This window comes from Aptenodytes patagonicus, unplaced genomic scaffold (assembly GCF_965638725.1).
Source record: "Aptenodytes patagonicus unplaced genomic scaffold, bAptPat1.pri.cur scaffold_43, whole genome shotgun sequence".
Taxonomy (NCBI): domain Eukaryota; kingdom Metazoa; phylum Chordata; class Aves; order Sphenisciformes; family Spheniscidae; genus Aptenodytes; species Aptenodytes patagonicus.
Window position 1 is genome coordinate 468,240 of NW_027472001.1, and position 20,223 is coordinate 488,462.

Here is a 20,223-nt window from a genome sequence, read left to right on the forward strand (position 1 = left end):
TCCGTGCCTCAGAAAGAAAGGCCCGACAACAAAGGCCATCACTGCTGGAGCAACAGTAGGCCTTGGTGCAGGCCGGTGGTGAGGGCACTGCCTGCGCTGGGCAACTCCCCGCTCCCCTTCCCCTAGGGACCAGCCAGCCCTTGCTGCTCCTCACAGGAGGGACTGTTGGCTGGCCGCCTGCATGCTGCCGCATGCTCTTCAGATATGGCCCAGCAAGCGTCCCTGGTCCCTCTCCACCTCCTGTCTCCAGAAGAGAGAGCTCTGTCCCTTCCTTTTGCTGCAGCAGCAGCTCCCAGGCCCTTCTGTCCCAGCTCTCTGGTGTGAGAGCTGGGCAGGCAGGCACACAGAAACCTTCCTGGCTTTTTTTTGTGCGTGTCGGAATGTCACGGGCAGGCACCGGGTGTAAGTGTTTTGCACGAGTCACTTCTGCTTGCTTTTAAGACCCTTTTTTGGTACTGGTCTTTCAGGGAAGGCTTATGCAGGCGAGAAGACAACCTCTCCTGTAGTGCTGAGGAAGGGAGAGAAGGCGGCAGGCAGGTTTCCAGCATCATGTGCTCGGCTGTGAGCCGTCAGCAGCAGGATGGCACGGGCTGGCCTGAAGCCCCTTCCCGGGGCTGGTGCTCGCTTCCCCATTCACTTCCCAAGGCAGAGGCCAAGTCAGAGGGGCACTGAGGGGGCTGCGCAGACCACTGTCCCCCCCAGCATCACTGTCTCCCTGGCACCCAATCTCATCCACCCCTTGCTTTGACTGAACAGGGAGAAGAAGAGCTTTGGCCTCCGCGGGACCTGGTGGTGCTGGCTGGTAGCCCTCCTCCCCTTCACAGTCCTGCTCTTGGCAGTGCTCGTGCTTCTCCGGTAGCACGCTGCCTGGCCCATGGCGACAGCTGACGGGACCGTGGAGCCCGGTGGAGGAGGGCTGTTTGTGAGCCAGGGTTCCCAGCCCGGGGAGGTTTCCTCGCCACACGAGAGGCTGCACAGCTCTCGTGCCAGTCCCAGGAGGCGCAGCACCTCCTGCTGACTCGCTGCGAATGACCCCTGCCTCCTCTGGCATCGCCCTGGGAGAGTGGTGGCACTTGGGCCTAGTGCTTCGGCACAACCGAGAACGCGGTCGTGCAGCTGCGTGAGGCTTGATTGCTGCTCCACCACGGTCTCTCTGATGGCTTCCGCTCTGCCACCTGGCAGCTGTGGGGCAGCCTAGGTATGTGCCCTGGCCTCCCTTTCCATTGGGAAACCCCGGCTGCCGCCAGGGATGAGAGGCCTGGCTCCACGTGCTGGAGCTCTCGCACAGCCCAGGGAAGAGGGCAGCTCAGGAGCCGCTGTCTCTGCCAGAGGCAGGCCACCGTCCATGACAGGCACTGTGTGGATGGAGGGATGGGAGAGCTGGAGGGCTCCCCTGTCTGAGCTGGGGCAGCGGGGGGCTTGGGGAGGGATCAAGGGAGCAAGAAGGGAGCGAGCCTGCTGGGAAGATGGCGACAGGCTGTGTAGCTGCAGGGGAAGGACCAGTGGTAGCAAAGAGCTGTGTGTGCCGGCGGCAGCTGGTCCTTGGGAACGGGGGAAGCAGCTGGAAATTCAGCAACAGGTCGCTGCAGGAGCCTCCCTTCGGCACTGTCCTCGAAGAAGTGGGGTGGCGCTGGCCGCCTCTGAGTCGGTGGCTCAGCGTCAAGGAGGGAGCCTGGGTCACGGTGGCAGCTGCTCAGCAGGCGATGACATATGGAGGATGTCACTGTTAGCTGATTGTGTCGCTTGAGGACAGCTGACGGGTAAGCGATGAGCTAGAGAGGAGGCCACTGCTGGGTGACTGTGAGCACTCCCGTGAGGGCAGAGGGCCAGTCGTCCCGCACAGAGGCCCCGGGCTCACTGTGCAACTCGCACTGTGCGGTGAGGTCCTCGTCCTCCTCCCAGCGGGGCACGGCCATCTTCTCCTGAGGTACCCCGTGTGCCACAGGGCGCTGACAATGGCTTCTGCCTGGGAGAGGAAACATCACCGCTCAGGCCTGGAGAAAGCAGCAGTTTTCCTCCCCAGACTCCTTGCTGAGGTCTCCCCCAAGAGCGACAGTCAGACTGTCCACGGAGTGTTGCTCTTTGCAGATATTTCAGGTGGGGTGACACGAGCCGTTTTGGGACACACCGGGCCCTTTGGAGCCCCGCCCCTGCCCCTCAGGCAGAGTGGCCATCTTGTCACTGCTGGGATGCCCAAAGAGAGCGGGATGGGTTATCTTGGGTGGTCAACCACAGCTGCCACCAGCACTGAGCCGGGGCATGGGAAGGTGTGACCTACAGGCTCTCGGGCCAGGCAGCGTGGAACTGGCTGCCAGGTCCTTTGGCCCACGTGGGCATTTCCTGACTTCTGGGTGCCCGTGTTACAGGTTTCACTGCTTTGACGGAGAAATTCATCCAGAGGAGCGGCGCAGACAGAGGCACCGATGAGCTGGCGCAAACCCTCAATTACTACCTGTGTGACATTTTGGAGGGTAAGAGCCATGCTGCAGGACTGTCTGGCATCGGGCCGTGAGGCTGCTCATGGAGGGTGGAGGCAGACCTGCTGGGCAGCCTGGTCCTGCCTCCTTTGAAGGGCTGGAGCTTTCTGTGGCCCGGAGGAACAGGAAGAGCAGCCAGGGTCTCCTGGCGAGTCAGGACCAGCGCAGGTCCTTTCTGCTCCCCACTGTGGCTGAGGAGGCACCCGCTTTCTCAGCAGCCACCTCTGTGTCTCTGGCGTGAACACCCGGCTCAGTGATGCGTTAGGGCCCAGAGCAGGCTGAGGGCATCCAGCAAGTGCCAGCGCGAGAGTGACCTGAGGGTGCTGGCACTGACGTGTGTGTGCGTGTGCGAGACCCTCACGAGCCCCTTTTCACAGGGCACATCTTGACCCTTCCGAGCTGACCGTGAGCACATTGTGGCCACCCCTTTGGCAGCACTTGTAGAGCAAAGCAAGAGAGTCCTCAGGGATGATGAAGGGTGTGGAGCATCTCTCCTGTGAGGAAAGGCTGAGAGAGCTGGGACCGTTTAGCCGAGAGAAGAGAAGGCTCAGGGGGGATCTTAGTAATGTGCCTAAAACCTGAAGGGAGGGTGCAAAGAGGACAGAGCCAGGCTCTTTCCAGCGGTGCCCAGTGTCGGGACCAGAGGCCACGCCACGGGCACGCACTGAATCACAGGAGGTTCCCTCTGTACGTCAGGAAACGCTTTGACTGTGAGAGTGACTGAGCGCTGGCACAGGTTGCCCAGGGAGGTTGCGGAGTCTCCCTCCTTAGTGCTCCTCTCTGGGCAGAGGGGCTTGCTCCGTGGCTTCTGGAAGAAGGTGTCCACATGACTCTTCCTTTCCTTCCCTCTGTCCACAGAGATGCTGATTTTTGGAGGAGACATCTTGAAGTTTGCTGGTACGTACTTAGGACGACGATGCCCACGTCTAGTCATCTGCAGCATTTAACTGTTGTGGCGGCCATTTGCTCTGCTCTCCTTCTCAGGAGGCTCTGTGCAGCACCTTGAGCCAGCTTTCTGGCCAGGCATGCACGCCGCCCTTTCTCCAGGCTTCTCTTTCCCCCCGGGCCTGCCTGCGGTTTGGCTTTGGCAAGGGCTGTGGCTCCCCTCACTCTGCCCCCACTTGTAGGGCCCTGGGCTGGGGGTGGGGGCAAAGAAGCGCTGAGAGGAGGAGACCGCCTAGAAAGCGCAGCCCAAAGGTGTGTGTTGGGGTGGTGGTGAGGGGCAGGGAGGCCCTGGTGGTGGCGGAGCTCGGGCTGCCAGGCTGCGAGGCGGGGAGGATTCCCTGGTGTGCTGCAGCTGCAGAGGAGCGCTTGGGGCAGGGGGTGCCACCGCTGCCGGCTGGCTGCTGCTGTGGCTGGCCCGGGAGAGGAGAGGTGTCCCGGTGCCATCGTCCTGGAGGACCATGCCCTCCCACAAGCCCATCTTCCTCAGCACATTGGCCGGTTTCTGCTGTCCCTGCCACTGAGCGTAGGTCGGGGAGAGTCAGGTCTCAGCAGAGCCTTTACCTTCCCCTCGCTTTCCCCAGGGGATGCTGTGCTGGTGCTGTGGAGAACAGGACCCCAGGAGCTGGCTAAGACCATCAGCCTGGTGCTGCAATGTAGCTGGCAGATCCAGAAGAAGTGTGGGAGTCGTGACACGCACGTGGGTCAGAAGGTCCAACTGAAGATAGGTACGGGCGCTGTGCCAGGCGCAGATCCGTGGCACTCTCCCGTGCCATAGGGTGCTTCTCACGGGCAGGGAACGCGGGGATCCCTACTGGGGCTAGTGCCAAAGGAAAGCATGTCCTGCGAGCATTCAAGGGGCCAGCTGTAGTCGGAGTGGGGATGGGAGACCAGGACTGCTGGCTTTGCGTGCGTTTGCAGATGCAGAGGAAGCTTAAAGGCAGAGCGGGTGTCAGATCAAGTATTAGGGTCTTTGAATGCCTGCTTTAGCACAGACGTCTGCGGGAGGTAGTTCTCCTTTCCTTTTTTTCAGGTGGGGGCGGCTTTGCATCCTTTCCCCTGCTGGATTCTCCCCTGCCTTTCACAAAGAGCAAAGGGGAACTGCTTTGCATGCGGCTGTGAGAAGGGCTTTGGCAGGCTGTTGTGTTTTCTCAAGCAGACAGCTCCAACCTGCCTGCACGTAAACGGAGCAGGCGGTGATCAAGCCCGCTGGTTTGCTGGGCTTCTGGGGCAGGCAGCTGGGCAAGATGCCCGGCACTCTCAACACATTGTCAATGTCACCTTTGCTTGTCTCTTTCTAGACACCCGTTTCAGGGACCTGTGTCAGTATCCCCCCGAGTAGGACGGAGGACGCCCTCCCCTTCCATAAAGCCCGTCTCCCCACTGGGCTTCAGATTAGCTTCTGACCAGCGGAGATGCTGGGGACTGTAGAGCTCAAAATGTTCCCTGTGTCAGTTCTGCTTCTCCCTCTCTCTCTCTCTCTCTCACCAGGGATCTCTGCAGGGTCCATGAGCCTCCTGACTGTCGGAGACAAGAGGCGGCAGTACTTCTTGATCTGCGGCCAGGCCCTGGGTGAAGTTTGTGAGGCTGAACAGCTTGCGAATGCAGGTGAAGTTATCCTCTCAGCCACCTCCTGGGAGCTCTGTGAGCAGCACCGGCTCAGGACCAAGCGTCTTGCAGGCAAAAGAGCTGTGAAGGTAGGTGGATGGGACGGCCTCTAGAGCGATTCCGAGGGCCCGGACCTGGGCATGAATGAGGGAGGTGTCAGAAGGCCGAGGAATGTGGAGAGAGCTGTAGCTGTGAAAGCGGGCAGGCAGCTGAAGCTCTTGTCCTTCCATCTCGGGGGTAACGGTGGGCTGGGCTCGCTTGGTTTGAGGGGTCGGGAGGCACTGGAAGGGTTTTGGCCCCACCAGCAATGTCCTCTGTGGGTCATGGAGCTGTTGTTGACAGCTGGGGGATGCTTGGGTGATACCTGCCCAGCTCCGGTGCTTCTGAGGAAGTACTTGTGTCCCATCCAGCCAGGTGGGCTTGTTGTGCCCTTTTCTGGGCAGTGACGGTGGAGGGCAGGCTCTGTCCCCTGGACTCCTGGGGAGGCCAGTGGCAGTGCTTTCATTCTGTGTGTCTCCAGGTTACAGGCATGGATTGGATGTCTTGGTCAGAATGCCAAGACGCTTTACGCAAGCTTGTACAACGCTCAGTGAGCCACGGCTTGGAAGGGGAAGGTGGGTGCCAACTTCACCTTGTTCTGTGATTGCCCGGAAAGGTGGGGCCTGGCTGCTTCAGGGGCCAGAGAGGAACCACCTCCGCCCTCTCCCCCCTTTCGGATAGCACTCCTGCTTTTGGCCCTCCTGTGCCTCAGCTGGGGCAGTCGCTGCTGCTGCCTCCTCCTTCCAGGGGACAGCTCTGCCCCGAGCATCTGGAGGTGGCAACATGAGCAAACGCAGAAGACTCTTTCTCCCCCGTTTCCAGCGCCAGCCCCTGCTTTCCAACACCTCGTAGTCCCATCCTCCCAGCAACCAGCTGCATTTTCTCTCCTCAGGTGCCATGAGGCCTGCTTTTCTCTTGCCCAATGATTATGATGCGGAGGAGGTGCTTAGGCAGTACATACCAGAAGCTGCTCTCAGGAAGGTACGGCCAGGCCGCCACTGCTGGGGGCTGCATTTTTGGAGGGTAGAAGAAGTGGTGCATTGCAGAGATGGAGTCTTCACGAAGACAGACAAACAAAAGAAAATGCACCCTGAGACAACAACGCGGGGAAACTGAGCCAAGGAGCACCGGTGCTGCACCATTGTGTGCGTTGTCCTCAGAGAGACACGGGTGGCGGGAGGCGGGCTTCTGTCTCTCTGTCTTTTCCGTGGGTATGGTGCTGGAGGTGCTGCGGACATGATGGTGGCATAAAGGGGAGATTCCACTGAAGTCCCTAGAGCATCCCTGAGGGTCGGCCCTCATGCCCATACCTGTCCCAAGATGGGGTGTTACCGGAGCACCTTTCTCTCCTTTGTCATTTGTGTTATGATTCGGCATCTGCCTGCCGCAGGCTGGGCAGCCTGCCGGCCGTTTGCACTGAGGGGAGGCTTTATCCCTTCCTCCGGTAGTACCTGCTATTGCCAGTACGCCTGCCGTCCCTCGGTATCTGGTGTGGGCAGTAAGCCCCCAGGAGAGCAGGCTGGTGAAGCCGTCGTGCTCTTGTCTTCCAGCTTGATGACAGCGTGCCGCTGGACCTCTTCTCTGAGCTACGGCCAGTCACCAGCCTCTTCATCCAGCTGCGGCTGGCTGAGGATAAAACCACAGTGGAAGTCTACACGATCCTCCACAATGCCAGCAGGATGATGCGAGAAATCCTCTGTCCTCACAAGGGCGAACTCAACAAAGTCCTCCGGTTTGATAAAGTGAGTGTGGGGGAGCAATCGCCTCCCCCCACGCTGAGAGGGTGGGCAGTGAGCAAGAGGGAGAGACTCCCTCTTAGGCATTGTAGCAAGATGTGCTGCATCTGTCCTTGGCAGGGCTGCACGTTCCTCTGTGTGTTTGGACTCGCTGGAGAAAAGCTGCCCTACGAGAGCCTTCACGCCTTGCAGAGTGCTATTCAGATCTTCAACTCGTGCTCCACAATGCTCGGGGAAAGAGAGTGAGTGTGTGGCGGGGGTGAGGGGGGTGCATGCTGGCTGGGACGGCGCAAGGGGGCTTACCAGGAAGAGACGTGCCTTCCAGCTTGCCCTCCCTTGTCCCTGGCAGGAAGGAGGCAGTGCCCTGAGAGGTGGCAGGTGACCCCTGGGCTTAGCCCATGGCAGCCAGGCCGAGTCCCTCCGAGCACACCCTGCTAGCCACCGCGCTGGAACGAGCCCTCGCAAGGGCGAGAGGCTCCTTGGTGTCAGAGGCAGGCCCTTCTGGGCGACTGGCCCATGACCAGGGATGGGGCCCAGCCACCTGATCTCAAGATGCTGTCATGGCAGGCGGTGCCATCGTGGGCGCCTTCCTCCCTCCCTCCCTCTTTGCTCACGAGAGGGCTGTGGCCTTCTGCAGGTCGCAGCTCAGGGAATGTGGCCTCAGGGGAAGTGTCCAAAACTTGCTGCATGCGCTCTACCCCTGTCCCTTGTCCCTTGCAACCCGGGTATGTTGCGCCCCTGAGCTCTCCAAGTCCCCGAGACCCGTGCTGGCAGGGCAGGATGGCAGGTGGCCCAGGCTAGCGCCGAGGGGAGGTGCGGGAAGGGATGAAGCCGGGCGGGCTTCATGAAGGGGCGCTGCTGAAGCCGCACTCTTTCCCCGTGTGCCAGGGCAGTGTCTGTTGCAGTTACCAGCGGGACGGTGTTCTGCGGACTCACTGGCCACCCTGTGAGATATGAATACACAGGTACGAGGCGTGTGTCTGAGGTGCGGGAGGCTGTCGTGGGCCTGCTTAAGCATAGCAGTCTGGAAGAGGAAGGTGGGCTGGGAGAGGGCTTGCCCAGCAGCCCGTCAGGAACGGCCCAGGCAGCTCTGGTCCTGGCCTGGGGCGGGAGAATGGGCTCCGTGGCCGGTTGTTCCCCTGAGTTCTCCTGACCCCGCCGTGGGGTTGGCCTGTGCCGGAGGTGAGGCAGCCATTGGCCTGGAAGGGTGCCGTGGGGCTGGTGGCACCGGCACATCAATGCGTGCTCTCTCTTTCTCTCCCTGGCAGTCATTGGCCAGAAGGTGAATTTGGCAGCCCGGATGATGGTGCACTACCCCGGGCTGGTGTCCTGTGATGCAGTGACCTACGCCACCTCTCGGCTGCCCCCTTACTACTTCAGGGAGCTGCCGGCGAGAGAGATGAAAGGCCTTAGGCATCCTGGCACTGTCTACCAATATGTGGGGATCCCCGAGGAGAGGTGAGTGTCCTCTGAGAGGGCTGGATGAGGGGACGGTGGCACCGAGGGTGCAGCCTTGGCCAGCAAAGAGGAGTTCTGCAGAGAGAGACCAAGCTGGTCTCCCTTCCCTGTGGCTGAGAGGGTCGGAAGCCCTCGCGTGGGAGGCTTTTTGCCTTTCTCCCCTGCTGTCTCCTGCTGGCTCTGTCCAAATGGCTTTCGACTGTGCTTTCCGTGCTGTGCTTGCTCCAGCCCATGCCCTGGTAACGCTGACCCAAGGAGGTTTTTGTCCCAGCTGCTTCTGAGCAGGAAGCTTTGGGCCAGTCCGGTTCCCATGGGGAAACGTGGACCATCGGGACACTCTTCCTCATGTCTTCCTGCTGAAATCTCAGCTCTTCCCCCGGGCCAGGAGTTGACCCCCTCTTTGGATGAGGGTTTGAATGTTAACATTGCCGTCTCTTTGAAACTACGGGAAGACTTGAGCCAAAGGTGCCAGGTGCTTGGCATCCCAACCCGTTCAGTGACACAAGTCCTCCTTTCCAAGGCACTTGTTTTTCTTGGCCAACGTGGTAAATGTCTGCTAGCCAACAGCACACCCTGGCTTCTCTCGCGTGTCTCCGATTTCTCTGGGTATGGCCTCTGGTGATGGACTCTCGATACGTTCTCCTGCCGCGCCGTGGCCATTGGGCTTCTTTATGCTTGCAGCTGTCCTAGCGTGCAGCTCGAACGTTGGCTAGGGGAGCGTGCAGGGGCTAACACGCTGCTCGAAAGAAAAGCAGGTACCCGAGGAGCAGCACGTCCTGCCCCTCCCTGCCAGGCTGCTTCTCTACGTCCCTTGGCTTCTCACCAGCTAATTGACTTGTGTTTTCTGTTCCCCTGTTTCTAGCATATTTGGCATGGCTCTTACCAAGAAGAGGTCCGAGTACGTCCCATTGCTGGGTAGGTGGAGAACGCCTTGCTCTTCTGAAGCCGTTTCTTCCCCTTGGTAACTTTTAGTGCCACGCTGGGAAGGGAGAAGCTTTTGCCAGGGACGGTGTTGCCTGCAGCGGCCCTAAGGAAGTGCCGCCTGTCTTGGTCACTACTTGGCTGATATCTTTGGGGTGGAAAGCAGGGTGAGGCGCCTGGTGCTCCCTGCCGTGCTCCAGACCTGGTAGGAAGGTTCCTTTCAGCTATGGAGCTGCTCACCCCCTGGGGGCTAAACTGATCCCTGTCTTTGGGATCAGGAAAGAGATTTCCTTCTGCCAGACTGACAGAGAGTTTGGGTGGTAGGTTCTCCCCCTGGTAATCCTCAGCGTTCCTTTCTTGGCAGCATCTGGGTGTAGATATGGAAATGCCAGGACACACGGGATGCCTTTAATCACTCGGTGTCTTGCCGGATGCTTTGGGCCTTGTTATGGGTTAGGCCTGGTAGGCAGCTCAGCCCCACAGAGCCGCTCGCTCCCCACAGTGGGATGGGGAAGAGAATCGGAAGGGTAAAAGTGAGAACACTGGTGGGCTGAGATACAGGCAGCTTAACAGGTAAAGCAAAAGCTGCGCACGTGCGCAAGGCAGAATCGGGCACTCGTTCACTGCTTCCCATCGGCAGGCAGGTGTCTAGCCATTCCCAGGAAAGCAGGGCTTCATCATATGTAATGGTGACTTGGGAAGACAAGCGCCATAACTCCGAATGTCCCCCCTTCCTCCTTTTTTCCCCCAGCTTTCCTTGCTGAGCACAGCATCATATGGTATGGCAATAGGCCTGTGGTCAGTTGGGGTCAGCTGGCGCAGCTGTGCCCCCTCTCAGCTTCTTGTGCACCCCCAGCCTGCTCGCTGGCGGGGCGGCGTGAGAAATGGAAAAGGCCTGGACGCCGTGCAAGCATTCTTCAGCAATAACTAAAACATCGTTGTGTTATCGACACCAATGTTTGGTCGCAAATCCAAAACACAACACCATACGAGCTATTCCTGAAGAACATTAACTCTAGCCCAGCCAAAACCAGTACAGGCCTGAAGACGCTGCCTTAACTCCCGGGAAGCGCTCTGTGGCTCGTGGTACAGCAAGGAGATGCTTTGAGCCTCTTTGGGACATAGCTGCCTGCAGCGACTCAAATCATCCCTTCCAGTCTTGTGCTGGATCACTGTGGGGAGTTGCATGGGGCCGGCTGAATCTCTGTGCCTGTGGGAGGGGAGGGGTGCGGGGCAGGGAAGAGGGCATGGGAGCCGCGCGGTGGGGCAGGCGGGCCCACTACTGCTCTGAGGAAGGCAGAGGTGCAAAAGCTGGGATGAGCGGGCGGGAAGGAGGCCTGGGTGCAGGCAGGCTGGCGGATGTAGTGGCGGGGAGGGAAGCTGTGGTGGAGGGTGCCAGCAAAAGGGACGGCTCTTTGCTTTTCAGCACGCGCCAGCAGCTCGTTTTCTTGTTTGTCTTCCCAGGTCGGGAGAAGGAGATTGACCTCTTTGTCAGCTGCTTGAAAGCCTATAAGGCTTTAGGAGAAAGGCACATCCTGGCATTTGAGGGCCCGATGGGCTCCGGAAAGAGCCACTTACTTACTGAACTGGCCTATTTAGGCCAGGCTGCTGGCCACAGGTACAGGTTTTTGACCTGCAGCTTTGGGACACTGCCCCTGCCCGTCCCCTGGCAGCCATGGAACACTCCAGCCCCTCTGCCAGTGCGCCTGGCCCTTGGGCTGCAGCCTCCCGAAAAAGCCTCCTGGAGACACTCGCTAGGAGCTCCTGCGTGCTCTGCTCCCGCCTCTGCCTCTTTGGGGAGTTGGAGGTGGCTTCTTGAGCCATGGCCTTTCCTCCTTCACCTCTGGGCCAGGCACAGACAGAAGGAAAGAGCTCAAGCTCAGTGCTTTTCATCTGATTCCAGACCCAACAGACAGCAGGGCGGCCTGTCTCAGAAGCCCTGCTTGCCCTCTGCGTGTTTCCCAGAAGGAGCACTGGGGCAGAAAAGCCTTCCCGTGGTCTGGGAGGCAGACTGCTAAGGTCTGGAGCCCAAAGGCAAACTCACCGCTTGCTCCATCCTTGCCTCTTAGCCCCGTGAGTTCCTCTGCAGGGGGGACGTAACGAGACCTGGGCTGGCGCTGCGGAGACACAGGGCCTGGACCTGGCTCTCCCAGTGGCTTGGCAGCAAGTGCCCCTCTGTGCCCTTTCTCGTAGGAGGAGTGAAAAGCTTGGCCTTCTCTGGGAAGCACTTTGAGATGGGTGGCTGAAGAGCTCCCCCCAAGGGCATCTCCACCCCTTTTGTCTTAGAAGGCTTGGGCTGTTGGGGATCTCAGTCCCTTTTGCTTTTGCACGGCAGGGTAGTTGCCATGGAACTGCTAGAGGTCAACGTGAGGCAGTCCTTCTCTGCCATCCGTACGCTGACGGCCAGGGCCCTGGGCCTCCAGGACTGTGAACTGTGCAGTGACAGGCAGTGCATGCTGCAGACAAAGCTCCGAGGGACAATCGAAGAGAGCAGCTATTGCCTCCTCAATGACGTTTTCCTTGTCAAGGTGAGCGCGAGAGGCCTCTCTGGCCCTGGAGAAGGCCTTCTCACGAGCTTTTCTGGGTCTGGCGTCGGGTGGGCACGCTGCTGGGAGTGCCTTAGCTCAGGGGTGGGAATCGCAAGGGTCCTAGCACACGTTTCCCATTCCTGGGCCCGGGGGGCTCCCTGACTGTGGTGAGATCATGTCCCGTGCTGCATCTGGCAGTGCCCGGTGCCTTGTTCGGCACCCTGGAAGTGGCATTGGAGAGAGGCTGGTGCTGACCTCGTGCTGAGGTCACTGCTGTGTGAGTGCTCTGCTCCAGTCAGCCCAAGATTCCCACAGCCAGAGAGCCAGCTCTTCGGCCCACCCCCAAGCCCCAGCTCTGCCAGAGACCCTCAGCAGAGGGCCTTCGCTTTAGGCTCCAGGTGAAGTCCCCCCTGTGGCTCCTTGCGCCTGTGTTGGGGAGAGGGAAGGTGCTGAGGCCAGCAGAGGCGGTTTGCTCTGTGGTCTTGCTCGGTGGGTAGGTGTGCCCTAGCCCCGGAGTGATCTTTCTCCCTGACTCCTTTTCTGGCCAGTTTCCCGTTTCGGACAAGGTTCGCGAGATGCCTGAAAGTCAAAGGAAAACGGAATTGCACTCGACTTGGGCAAAAGTGCTAGAGAAGGTGAGCATTTCTCCTCCTTCCTCCTGGGTCGGAGAAGGAAAACAACCCTGCCGGCTGTGGGCTCTGCACCACAGCGTGTGAGCGGGTGAGAGGACCAGGCATCTGGGTTATCGCCATTCAGGGCCTGAGAAACCCCCCACCTCCTCCCCGCAGCCCCACAAGCACACCCAATAACTTTCCTCCCGCAAGGTGTGCCCTGGAGGAGGAACGATGTCTTCTGCATTCCCTTGCCCAAGCTCCCTCCTTCTGCAGGGCAAGTGATGTTAGGTGTGACCTTAAAGTCTCCAAGAAATTAAGAGTCAGTAAGCTTCTGAGCAGGGAAGTGGTTGGGGAGAGACATCAGAGCATCCTCTCAAGAGACAGAGGCTAAATCTCCTCCCCGGAAGACACTTGAGAATCCACCGGACTGCCCTCAGAACACCCTGCTTTTTTTCAGGCCATTGGAGCAGAATTTGGCATATTTGTCATCGACAATGCCCATTTCATCGACCCTGCCTCCTGGAGTATCATGTCACCCCTGCTCCAAGACGTCTCCCTCTTCACGGTCATGAGCTTAGCTCCAGGCTACGCGCGAACAGAGAGCTTTTGCAAAGCCGCAGCAGAGAACACAACATCCCAGCAGATCACCTGTCTTCACCTGGACGAGCTGAAACCTTCAGCCATGGTGCAGAAAGTCTGCCAGGGCCTTGGAGTGGTCAGCATCTCCAGGGATCTAGCGAGGTAAGTTCGAAGCAGGGGAGCTCTTCCTGAGGGCTTGAACCTATGCAGACCATGGAAGGGACTCACCTCCCCAGGAAAGGGAGCGCAGGGCCGCTAGAAGCATCAGTGCCTCTAGCAAGTACTGGGCGCGGGTTGCTTTTTATGCCTCGCCCTGGCAGGTGGGAGCCGAGAGTGGGCAACTCCCTCGGCACAGAGCGTGGGAGGTGTCAGCCCTTCGCTGTTGCACAGGGAGGAAGGGAGGAAGGGAGGAAGAGTCCCAAGCCCAAGCGTGGCTGGGGTGTGAAAAGGCCTTGGTCTAGGTGGCCAGGCTGTGGGGGAGATTCCCCGGGGCAGAGGTCTGCCCTGCTGCCAGAGAGGATCTAGGCTCCCGAGGAGAGGAAAGGCAGGGCTTGCTGCTCTGTGCTTTGGGCATTGTCCGCAATTCTTTTCCGATGGACTTCCGTGAAGGCTGGGGGTTCAGGGGGGCCCAAAAGCTCAAGCCAGCGGGAGGACCGTCCCTTTCAAAAGTGAGGTGTAGCTGTGACGAAGATGCTGGCTACCCTGCTATGCCCGAGTTACTCGCCGCCCACCTGAACTGTGTTTCACCTTACTTTCCTTGTGGGGGTCACTGCCGGGTCTGCTCCTGTCCAGGTTCCTGATCCAAAGAAGCTTGGGGGTCCCCTATTACTGCGAGGAGCTGCTGCGCTGCCTTTGTTGCAACGACATGCTCTTGTTCCGCAACCGGAGGCGGGGTGAAAAAGCAGAGGACAACTGGGAGAACCTGATCAGTAAGCACCTTTGCTGCTGACTAGAGAGTCGCTGTGGCGCGTTGTCTGCAGCACAGTCTTGCCCTGTCGTTCCCCCATGGATCTGGGCAGAGTCAGATCTTGCAGCAGTGCAGAAGTTGGTCTGGCGGAGGTTGTGGGCTCCTGTGTGCCTCGCTGTTGGGACAGCCAAAGCAGGGGCTAGCGAGTTCTGGTGGCTTGGAGGGGCCTAAATTCTTGGGGCGGGGGTTGGGGGGCTAAACCAGAGGGGAAATTGTTCCGGAGCACATGTGTTTCTGGTGTTCCTTAGGCATTCTAATGGGCACGTAATTTACCTTGCCCAAACGCCAGCTCGCTTGAGAACAAACCCCAGCTTGGGGTGAGGGACAGGCCCGGGAAACTTGAATCCAAAACCATAAATCCCCACAAGGGTGCTGGTAACGGAAGAAAACGGTGGTAATGCCACCGAGAGAGCAATGCCAGCCAGAGTGCCGTGGCCTTGGGAACAGCCAGGACTGACGCTCCGTTTTGCATGACCACCGGCAATTTCCCTGGCTGCGGACGTAGCGCTGTTGAAGGCAGCAATGCTGCTGCTTTCTGTCCCAGGGCGTTCAGTCGCCCCCTGGGAAGTCTGGAAGCTTTGACTGAGGGACTGTTTGGGAAAGCTGGTCTGAAGGCAGAACATCTTTGGGAGGGCTGTGCAAGGAAACTGTTTTGCTCTGCTTAATGACCCACGTTCAGCGCAGGCAGGTCAGCGCGCCCACACTGGCCCGTGTAAGGTGGGACTTGTCCCATCTCAGGTGAAGTTTGAAATGTTTGCAAGCTGCAAGTCACTTTGCAAATTGCCTTATTCGTGCTCTCCTGCTCCACCCAGCTTCTGCAGTCGAGGCTTCAGCCCTCGCAGCAACCTCGAGCTCCAGCGCGGGGAATGATGGCAGGGTCTGCATCATCAGACCAGACGTGAACCTGGAGAACACCATGCTGCCCGCCAGCTTGAAAGGTGAGGGGCCGAGCGCCGCTCTGCCGGCTTGCGGCTGTGCTGGGGCCCCTTCCCGGGGCATCGGCTAGAGGAAGGCTGGGCATCTGTGTGCTGCAGAGTCACCCTCTCAGCTTGGGGGCTCTGCTGGGAGGGTGGCTCCAGTCCAACCAGGAACAGGCCTGGGGTTGCGGGCAGCCCTTTTCCCCTCCTGGGCGTGGACCAGCCGTGAGCGTGCTGCCTGCTTTCCAACAGCGGGTAGGAGAGAAAAGCTTACTGGTGCAGCACTAAAATGGCTCCCTTTTCTCACAGAAGCAAAGCCTTTGCTGGGAAAAATCTTTGACTTGCCTCTGACTCGACTTTGAACGTGGCTTCTACCTCGCTATTCTCTTTTTAAGTTCCCCAGCTAGCGCTGGTCTCAGGGCACTTAATCCAAACCAAACCCGTTTTTTTTCTGTGGATTGCCACGGAAATTCCCCCGTAGCCAGGGGAGCTGGATGGGGGAACTGTCAATGAGTGTCTCTCCTCTCTAGCCATAGCCATTTGTATGAACCTTGGAGAAGCATCATGCTAAAAAGTTGTTTTGTCCAAAAAAAAAAGACGACAACCAAAAGAAAGGAATAGTATCGTCTGGCCAAGTTAAGACAACTGTTGTGGGGAGCTCTGAGTCCACCTCTGATGTGGGGAAAGTTCTCTGTTCTCTCTGCGCACTACTCCAGATCTGGTAGGGCGCATCATGGGATGCGTGTACCTGCTGGATCCTGCCCTCCTCACCCTTGGTGGAGGAGCGTGCGTTTGAGCGTCTTGCTCTTCCCCAGGCCTTGTGGCCTGCGATTCCAACAGGAGCGGAGCCATTTTGAAGACGCCTACCCTGGGTTGCGATTGCCCAGCAGGTGCAGTCCCGAGGAGAGGAGGCCAAAGTCGACCCCGTTTCATGTGTTGAAACTTTCCAGCCTCTCCAGCCTCAGCATGGGGAACAGGCAAGAGAGAGACGTGTTGCTGCTTTTTGACAGAGATTGCGCTGGCTCAGCTGGACCGGATAAAGCCGCTGAAGCAGATGGTTTTGAAGTTTGCAGCTGTCATCGGGCCAGTGTTTACCACCCAGCTGCTGTCGCACATCCTTCCCACTGGCGTCAGGCCCAAGATGAACTGCTTGTTGAACACGTTGGTGAGCGACAACATCCTTAAGCGGCTGAAAAGCACAGAGGTGCCAGAAGATGTCCAAGATCCTACCAAGGGGCCAGCCACCTCTCTGCGGGCAGAGCGCGGTAAGTGGTAGCAGTAAGGCGGACAAGGGAGCTCCCAGCTGTGTCCCGGCGGGGCTCCCCAGGGCATGGTGCGCTTCCCCCCGCCAGTGATGGGTGGGTGGAGCTCAGGCAGGCATGGCTGTTCGGGATGGGTTGTTCAAAGATCTTACAAGTCAATCTCAAAGCACACTAGCTTTGCACCGGAGGGAAGTCCGCACCAGCCGTCCCAAGTGCCTCTGCTCCCCTGCCTCCAAGCACTGCTCACAGCGCAGGCATGGGAGGGCTTGTGGAATCCCTGACATCCTCTCCCAGCCGCCTGCAGCGTCCAGATCAAAGATGCCCTCCAGAGTGCCCCGGGGCCTTTGACAGGCTTTTACTCGGCTTTGATTCCCCTGTGGCCCAGGGCGGGAAGCTCAGGAGGCTGGGAACCGCCTTGCCAAGAGCGGGGAGAAAGCGCTGGCCGGGGCTTGCTTCGGCTGGCGGCAACATCCCCAGCTCCTGCCTGGAGTGCAGCTGAGCACTGTGTCCCCAGGGCTGTGCTAGCGTCAGCAAGGCGAGCGGGCCCTTTCTCCCCGTGCTGCAAGGCTCGGTGTGCAGCAGCGCTGGTTCTCTGCCGAGGATGTGCATGACTTTCATACCCCGGCTGGGACGGCCCTGAGCCCTGGCCCCAGCTCGGGCTGCCGCAAAGGCCCTTTGCCTTGCAGGTGTGGAGAGGCCCTCTCTGAGCAAGACGACTGTGGAGCAGCAGTCTGGCGTCCTGGCCTTCTGTGTCCTGCTGCTGCGAGAGGCTGCCTATGAGCTGTGGCCCGAGAGACAGCGGGTCGCCTTGCACTGCAAGTGTGCCGCCTTCCTGGAGCAGCACGCGCACAAATGCAAGAGCTGCAGCCAAGGGGACTTTGTTGCCTTCCACCGCTTCGCCGTCACCAGCACCCAGGACGGAGGGAGCCCTCATGGCCCTGCTGCCCAGGGCGACTCCCGCAGCTGGGAGGCCTTGGTGCTTGCAGGAGAACAGCTGAAGAGGGCTAGGACCCACGGCACTGAGGGTATGCTGTGTACCATGCTCTGCAGCCCGGGCCCTCCTGGAGGCCAGGGGTGTGTGCTGGGGATCGGGTGGGAGTAGATCTGCTAGGGATGAGCCCAGGAGGTGAGGACGACCACTGCAGACTTTCCTCAGTCTGTTGGGACCCTTGCAAGGATCCTTGCAAGCCCGCTGGGAAGAGCAGCTCTTACCCCCGGGGTACGCGAGGAGGTGTCTAACCCCCTGTTTTCTTTCCAGATGCTGCAGATGCTCTGCAGCAGCAGCAGGCTTTCAGGGAGGAGGATTTTGGGTGAGCAGACAAGGTTTTGATTATTTTTGAAGCCAGTGAGCTCAGGGTCTCCAGAGGAGACAAAGGAAGCGGCAGCATTTGGCTGCCGGTTGTGACTCTAGCTTAGGGGAGAGGCTTTCTGTGCGGTGGGAGCTGGGAGGAGATGGCCACGGCGATGAGAGAGTGCTTGAGGAAGCCCGTGGGCTCAGAGTGATCGTCACCCTCCACTGGAGCAGCCCTTGCTTTGCAGTTCCTCCAGAGTAGCGCTGCAAACTCTGCAGGGGAGAGGGACTCGAGTGCTTTGCCTGTGGGAGGTGACAGAAAGCCCAGCTTGTCTTTTTCTCCCTACCTACAAAGCACCTGTATGAGTCCTGCCTGCCCGTGGCCTCGTGCTCTGCTTTGAACAAAGGGCTTTTGATGCCGTCTCTGTGGGGAGAAGGACCAGTATAGGTGATGCCCGTGTATTCTGTGCTCTCTTCTTCCCCTGGGAACTGTCCTCTGACTAGTGTGGCAGGGCGGTTTCTGGCAAAGAGCGAACAGACAACTGAGCTGCCCAGCAAGACCGACGGGAAGCACAACGGCACATGCGAATGCAAAGCCATCGTGGAATCGGTGCTTGTGCCTTTGGCTCGCCACTACATGGCAATGGGCGATGCTGCCAGAGCCTTTTACTACCTTCTGGAGTGCGCGGCTGCCTACCTGCATGTCTCCAACAGCTACATGGTGAGTTGCCCTGCTTGCCAGGACCCACTGTGCACGGAGTCCTCTCAGTCGCCTGGCTCTGGGCAGGACAACTTCCCCGTTGCAAGAGGGCATGCCTTCGCGGGGCCTTGGAAGGGAAATGCTGGGTCAGACCCTGACTTCTTCCTCCGGTTTGCCTCTTCTGCGGCAAGAGACACAGGGCACTGTGCCCTTAGCACGAGGAGCATTAGCAGGGAGGCGGTCTGAAGGATCACTGGTGCCTGTGCTCTGAGCCAGGGTGACTGTGTTTGAGCGGGCATCACCAGGGAGAGAAGCAGGCTCTCTTAAGACAGATGCCAGAGGCAACGGGGGAGGACAAGGCTGGCCATGGGCTCTGCACCCACGCTCACCTGCTCTCTGTGTGCTTGCGCAAAGGCCCTCATGAAGCTGAACGAAGCGGAGGTCCTGAGGAGCTCGGTAGAGAAGAAAGTGAATGTGATAGCCCGCTTTGAAGAGGCCACCTTCTTCAGCCTCAAAGGGGAGGTAAAGAGACGGGGAGGTCTGGAGGGACCGCCTGGGGGACGCAGCTGGATGCCTTCCCCAGTTGCAGTGGATATCCCTGGCATCTCCAGCCACTGGCAGATTCCTGCAGTCTCTTGGGCAACTACTCCATATCGGGATGATTCCCTTTTCCTGTGCAGGTCTGCTGTCATATGGGACGCCTGAAGCTGGCAAAGAAAATGATCAGGAAGGCGCTGAGCCTGCTCAAAAGGCAGTTTCCCCGGACCTCCGTTGGAGCCTTTGTCAAGCCGCAGCTGGAAAAGTTTCAGTGTGCCGCTTATGTTGCCAGAAGAGCATCCTCCCTTCCGCAGGAGGCCCGGTAAGAAGCAGAACTGAGAACCCGGGAAGGAAGAGCCATTTCCTACCTGGTCCCAGGCATCTGGGCCCAGACCTGCCTAGACTTGAGGCCACACCTAACCTGACACATAGGCCTTAGCAGGACCGAGGCGTTAAGGACCGATGTGCGGGTAAAACAGGCAACGACAGAGCCCCACGCTCCCTCCCCTCCCTGCGCAGTCATGGGAACAAAGCACGCCTTTTGGTAAAAAGCAGCTTGCAGCCGGGGATGTGGCTGCTGACACGTGTTGGCTGCGGCAGGGGGTTGGTGGTGACTGGGAAGAGAGCGCTGTAAAGAGGGAGTAGAGGCTGAAGAGGGGCAGGGGTCTGGAGGCAGGACCGGGACATGGGGAAGGAGCAGTAGGTGGAGGTGAGGTGTGAGAATCAGGAAGCTCAGGGGCCGATACCCCTTTTCCTGCTGGTTCCCGGCTTTGCTTGGCCCCCCCCCCCCGGCGCTGTAGTGCCAACGTGCCCTCTCGAGCGGTCAGCTTCCCCCGGCAGCACTTCTTTGCCCCCTTCCGCTCTGGCAGCCCTCTCTCCATCAGCTCCCTTTCCTCCGAGGAGGTGTAACTGGCTTGTCCGCCGCCCTGCTTTCCCCCGGCCCTGTCCGATTTAGCACTGTACAGCTAGAGCCTCTGGGCCCAGCAGTTTCTCTTGTGTGGCAGGAGGAAGAGGCTAGCCTGGCTGCTGCGGCAGAGCTGCTGCCTTTCCTTACTGGAGCACCTCTTCAGCCTGGAGGGCACTTCCAGCGGACGGACGTTCTCCCGCCTGGCAGCGCGCATGAAGGCCAACACGGACAGGGCGGCAGACTCCTATCGGGCAGCAGACTCCCGCCACAGATAGACTTAAACCAGAAGGGTGGAGCTGAAGTCAGCTAATTACACATCTCCTCCATGATGACCTTTGTTGTTGGGCCTTTCTTTCTGAGGCACGGAAAGAGACACTGTCTTTCGTTGCTGTGGAGGGCTACTGTTGCTCCAGCAGTGATGGCCTTTGTTGTTGGGCCTTTCTTTCTGAGGCACGGAAAGAGACGCTGTCTTTCGTTGCTGTGGAGGGCTACTGTTGCTCCAGCAGTGATGGCTACAGCTCTCTTGCAGGTCCCGGTGCAGACTCGTGATTGAAGACGCTTCTGATTTTAGGTCACGTTAAAACCAGAAGCCCTCTCTGTTGCTCTTGTTCCTCACCACCCACGTACGGTCAGCCAGCGACTGCTGCTCCCTATCTTTCCCCAGCTAAAGGGGAGGAGAAACCTGTATAAAAAGGCAGGGGGTGACAGGAAAAGCCCCAGACGCCGAGGGGACTTGGGAC

General features: G+C 59.2%; 1 protein-coding gene across 1 annotated transcript; it reads left to right on the forward strand.

Annotated features, from left to right (window-relative positions):
* Positions 1 to 1,466: 1,466 nt before the first annotated feature.
* Positions 1,467 to 19,825, forward strand: LOC143173260 (adenylate cyclase type 10-like). The gene is given in 26 exon segments (XM_076363474.1): positions 1,467 to 1,619; positions 1,823 to 1,939; positions 1,941 to 2,097; positions 2,367 to 2,471; positions 3,336 to 3,374; positions 4,004 to 4,147; positions 4,911 to 5,116; positions 5,548 to 5,641; positions 5,959 to 6,047; positions 6,617 to 6,808; positions 6,923 to 7,044; positions 7,691 to 7,767; positions 8,071 to 8,260; positions 9,123 to 9,175; positions 10,646 to 10,799; positions 11,517 to 11,709; positions 12,258 to 12,344; positions 12,781 to 13,064; positions 13,695 to 13,831; positions 14,691 to 14,807; positions 15,797 to 16,051; positions 16,735 to 17,073; positions 17,852 to 18,060; positions 18,454 to 18,561; positions 18,720 to 18,898; positions 19,581 to 19,825. Coding segments are annotated over 26 exon segments (3,978 nt in total). The 3' UTR covers positions 19,759 to 19,825.
* The last annotated feature ends 398 nt before the right edge of the window (positions 19,826 to 20,223 follow it).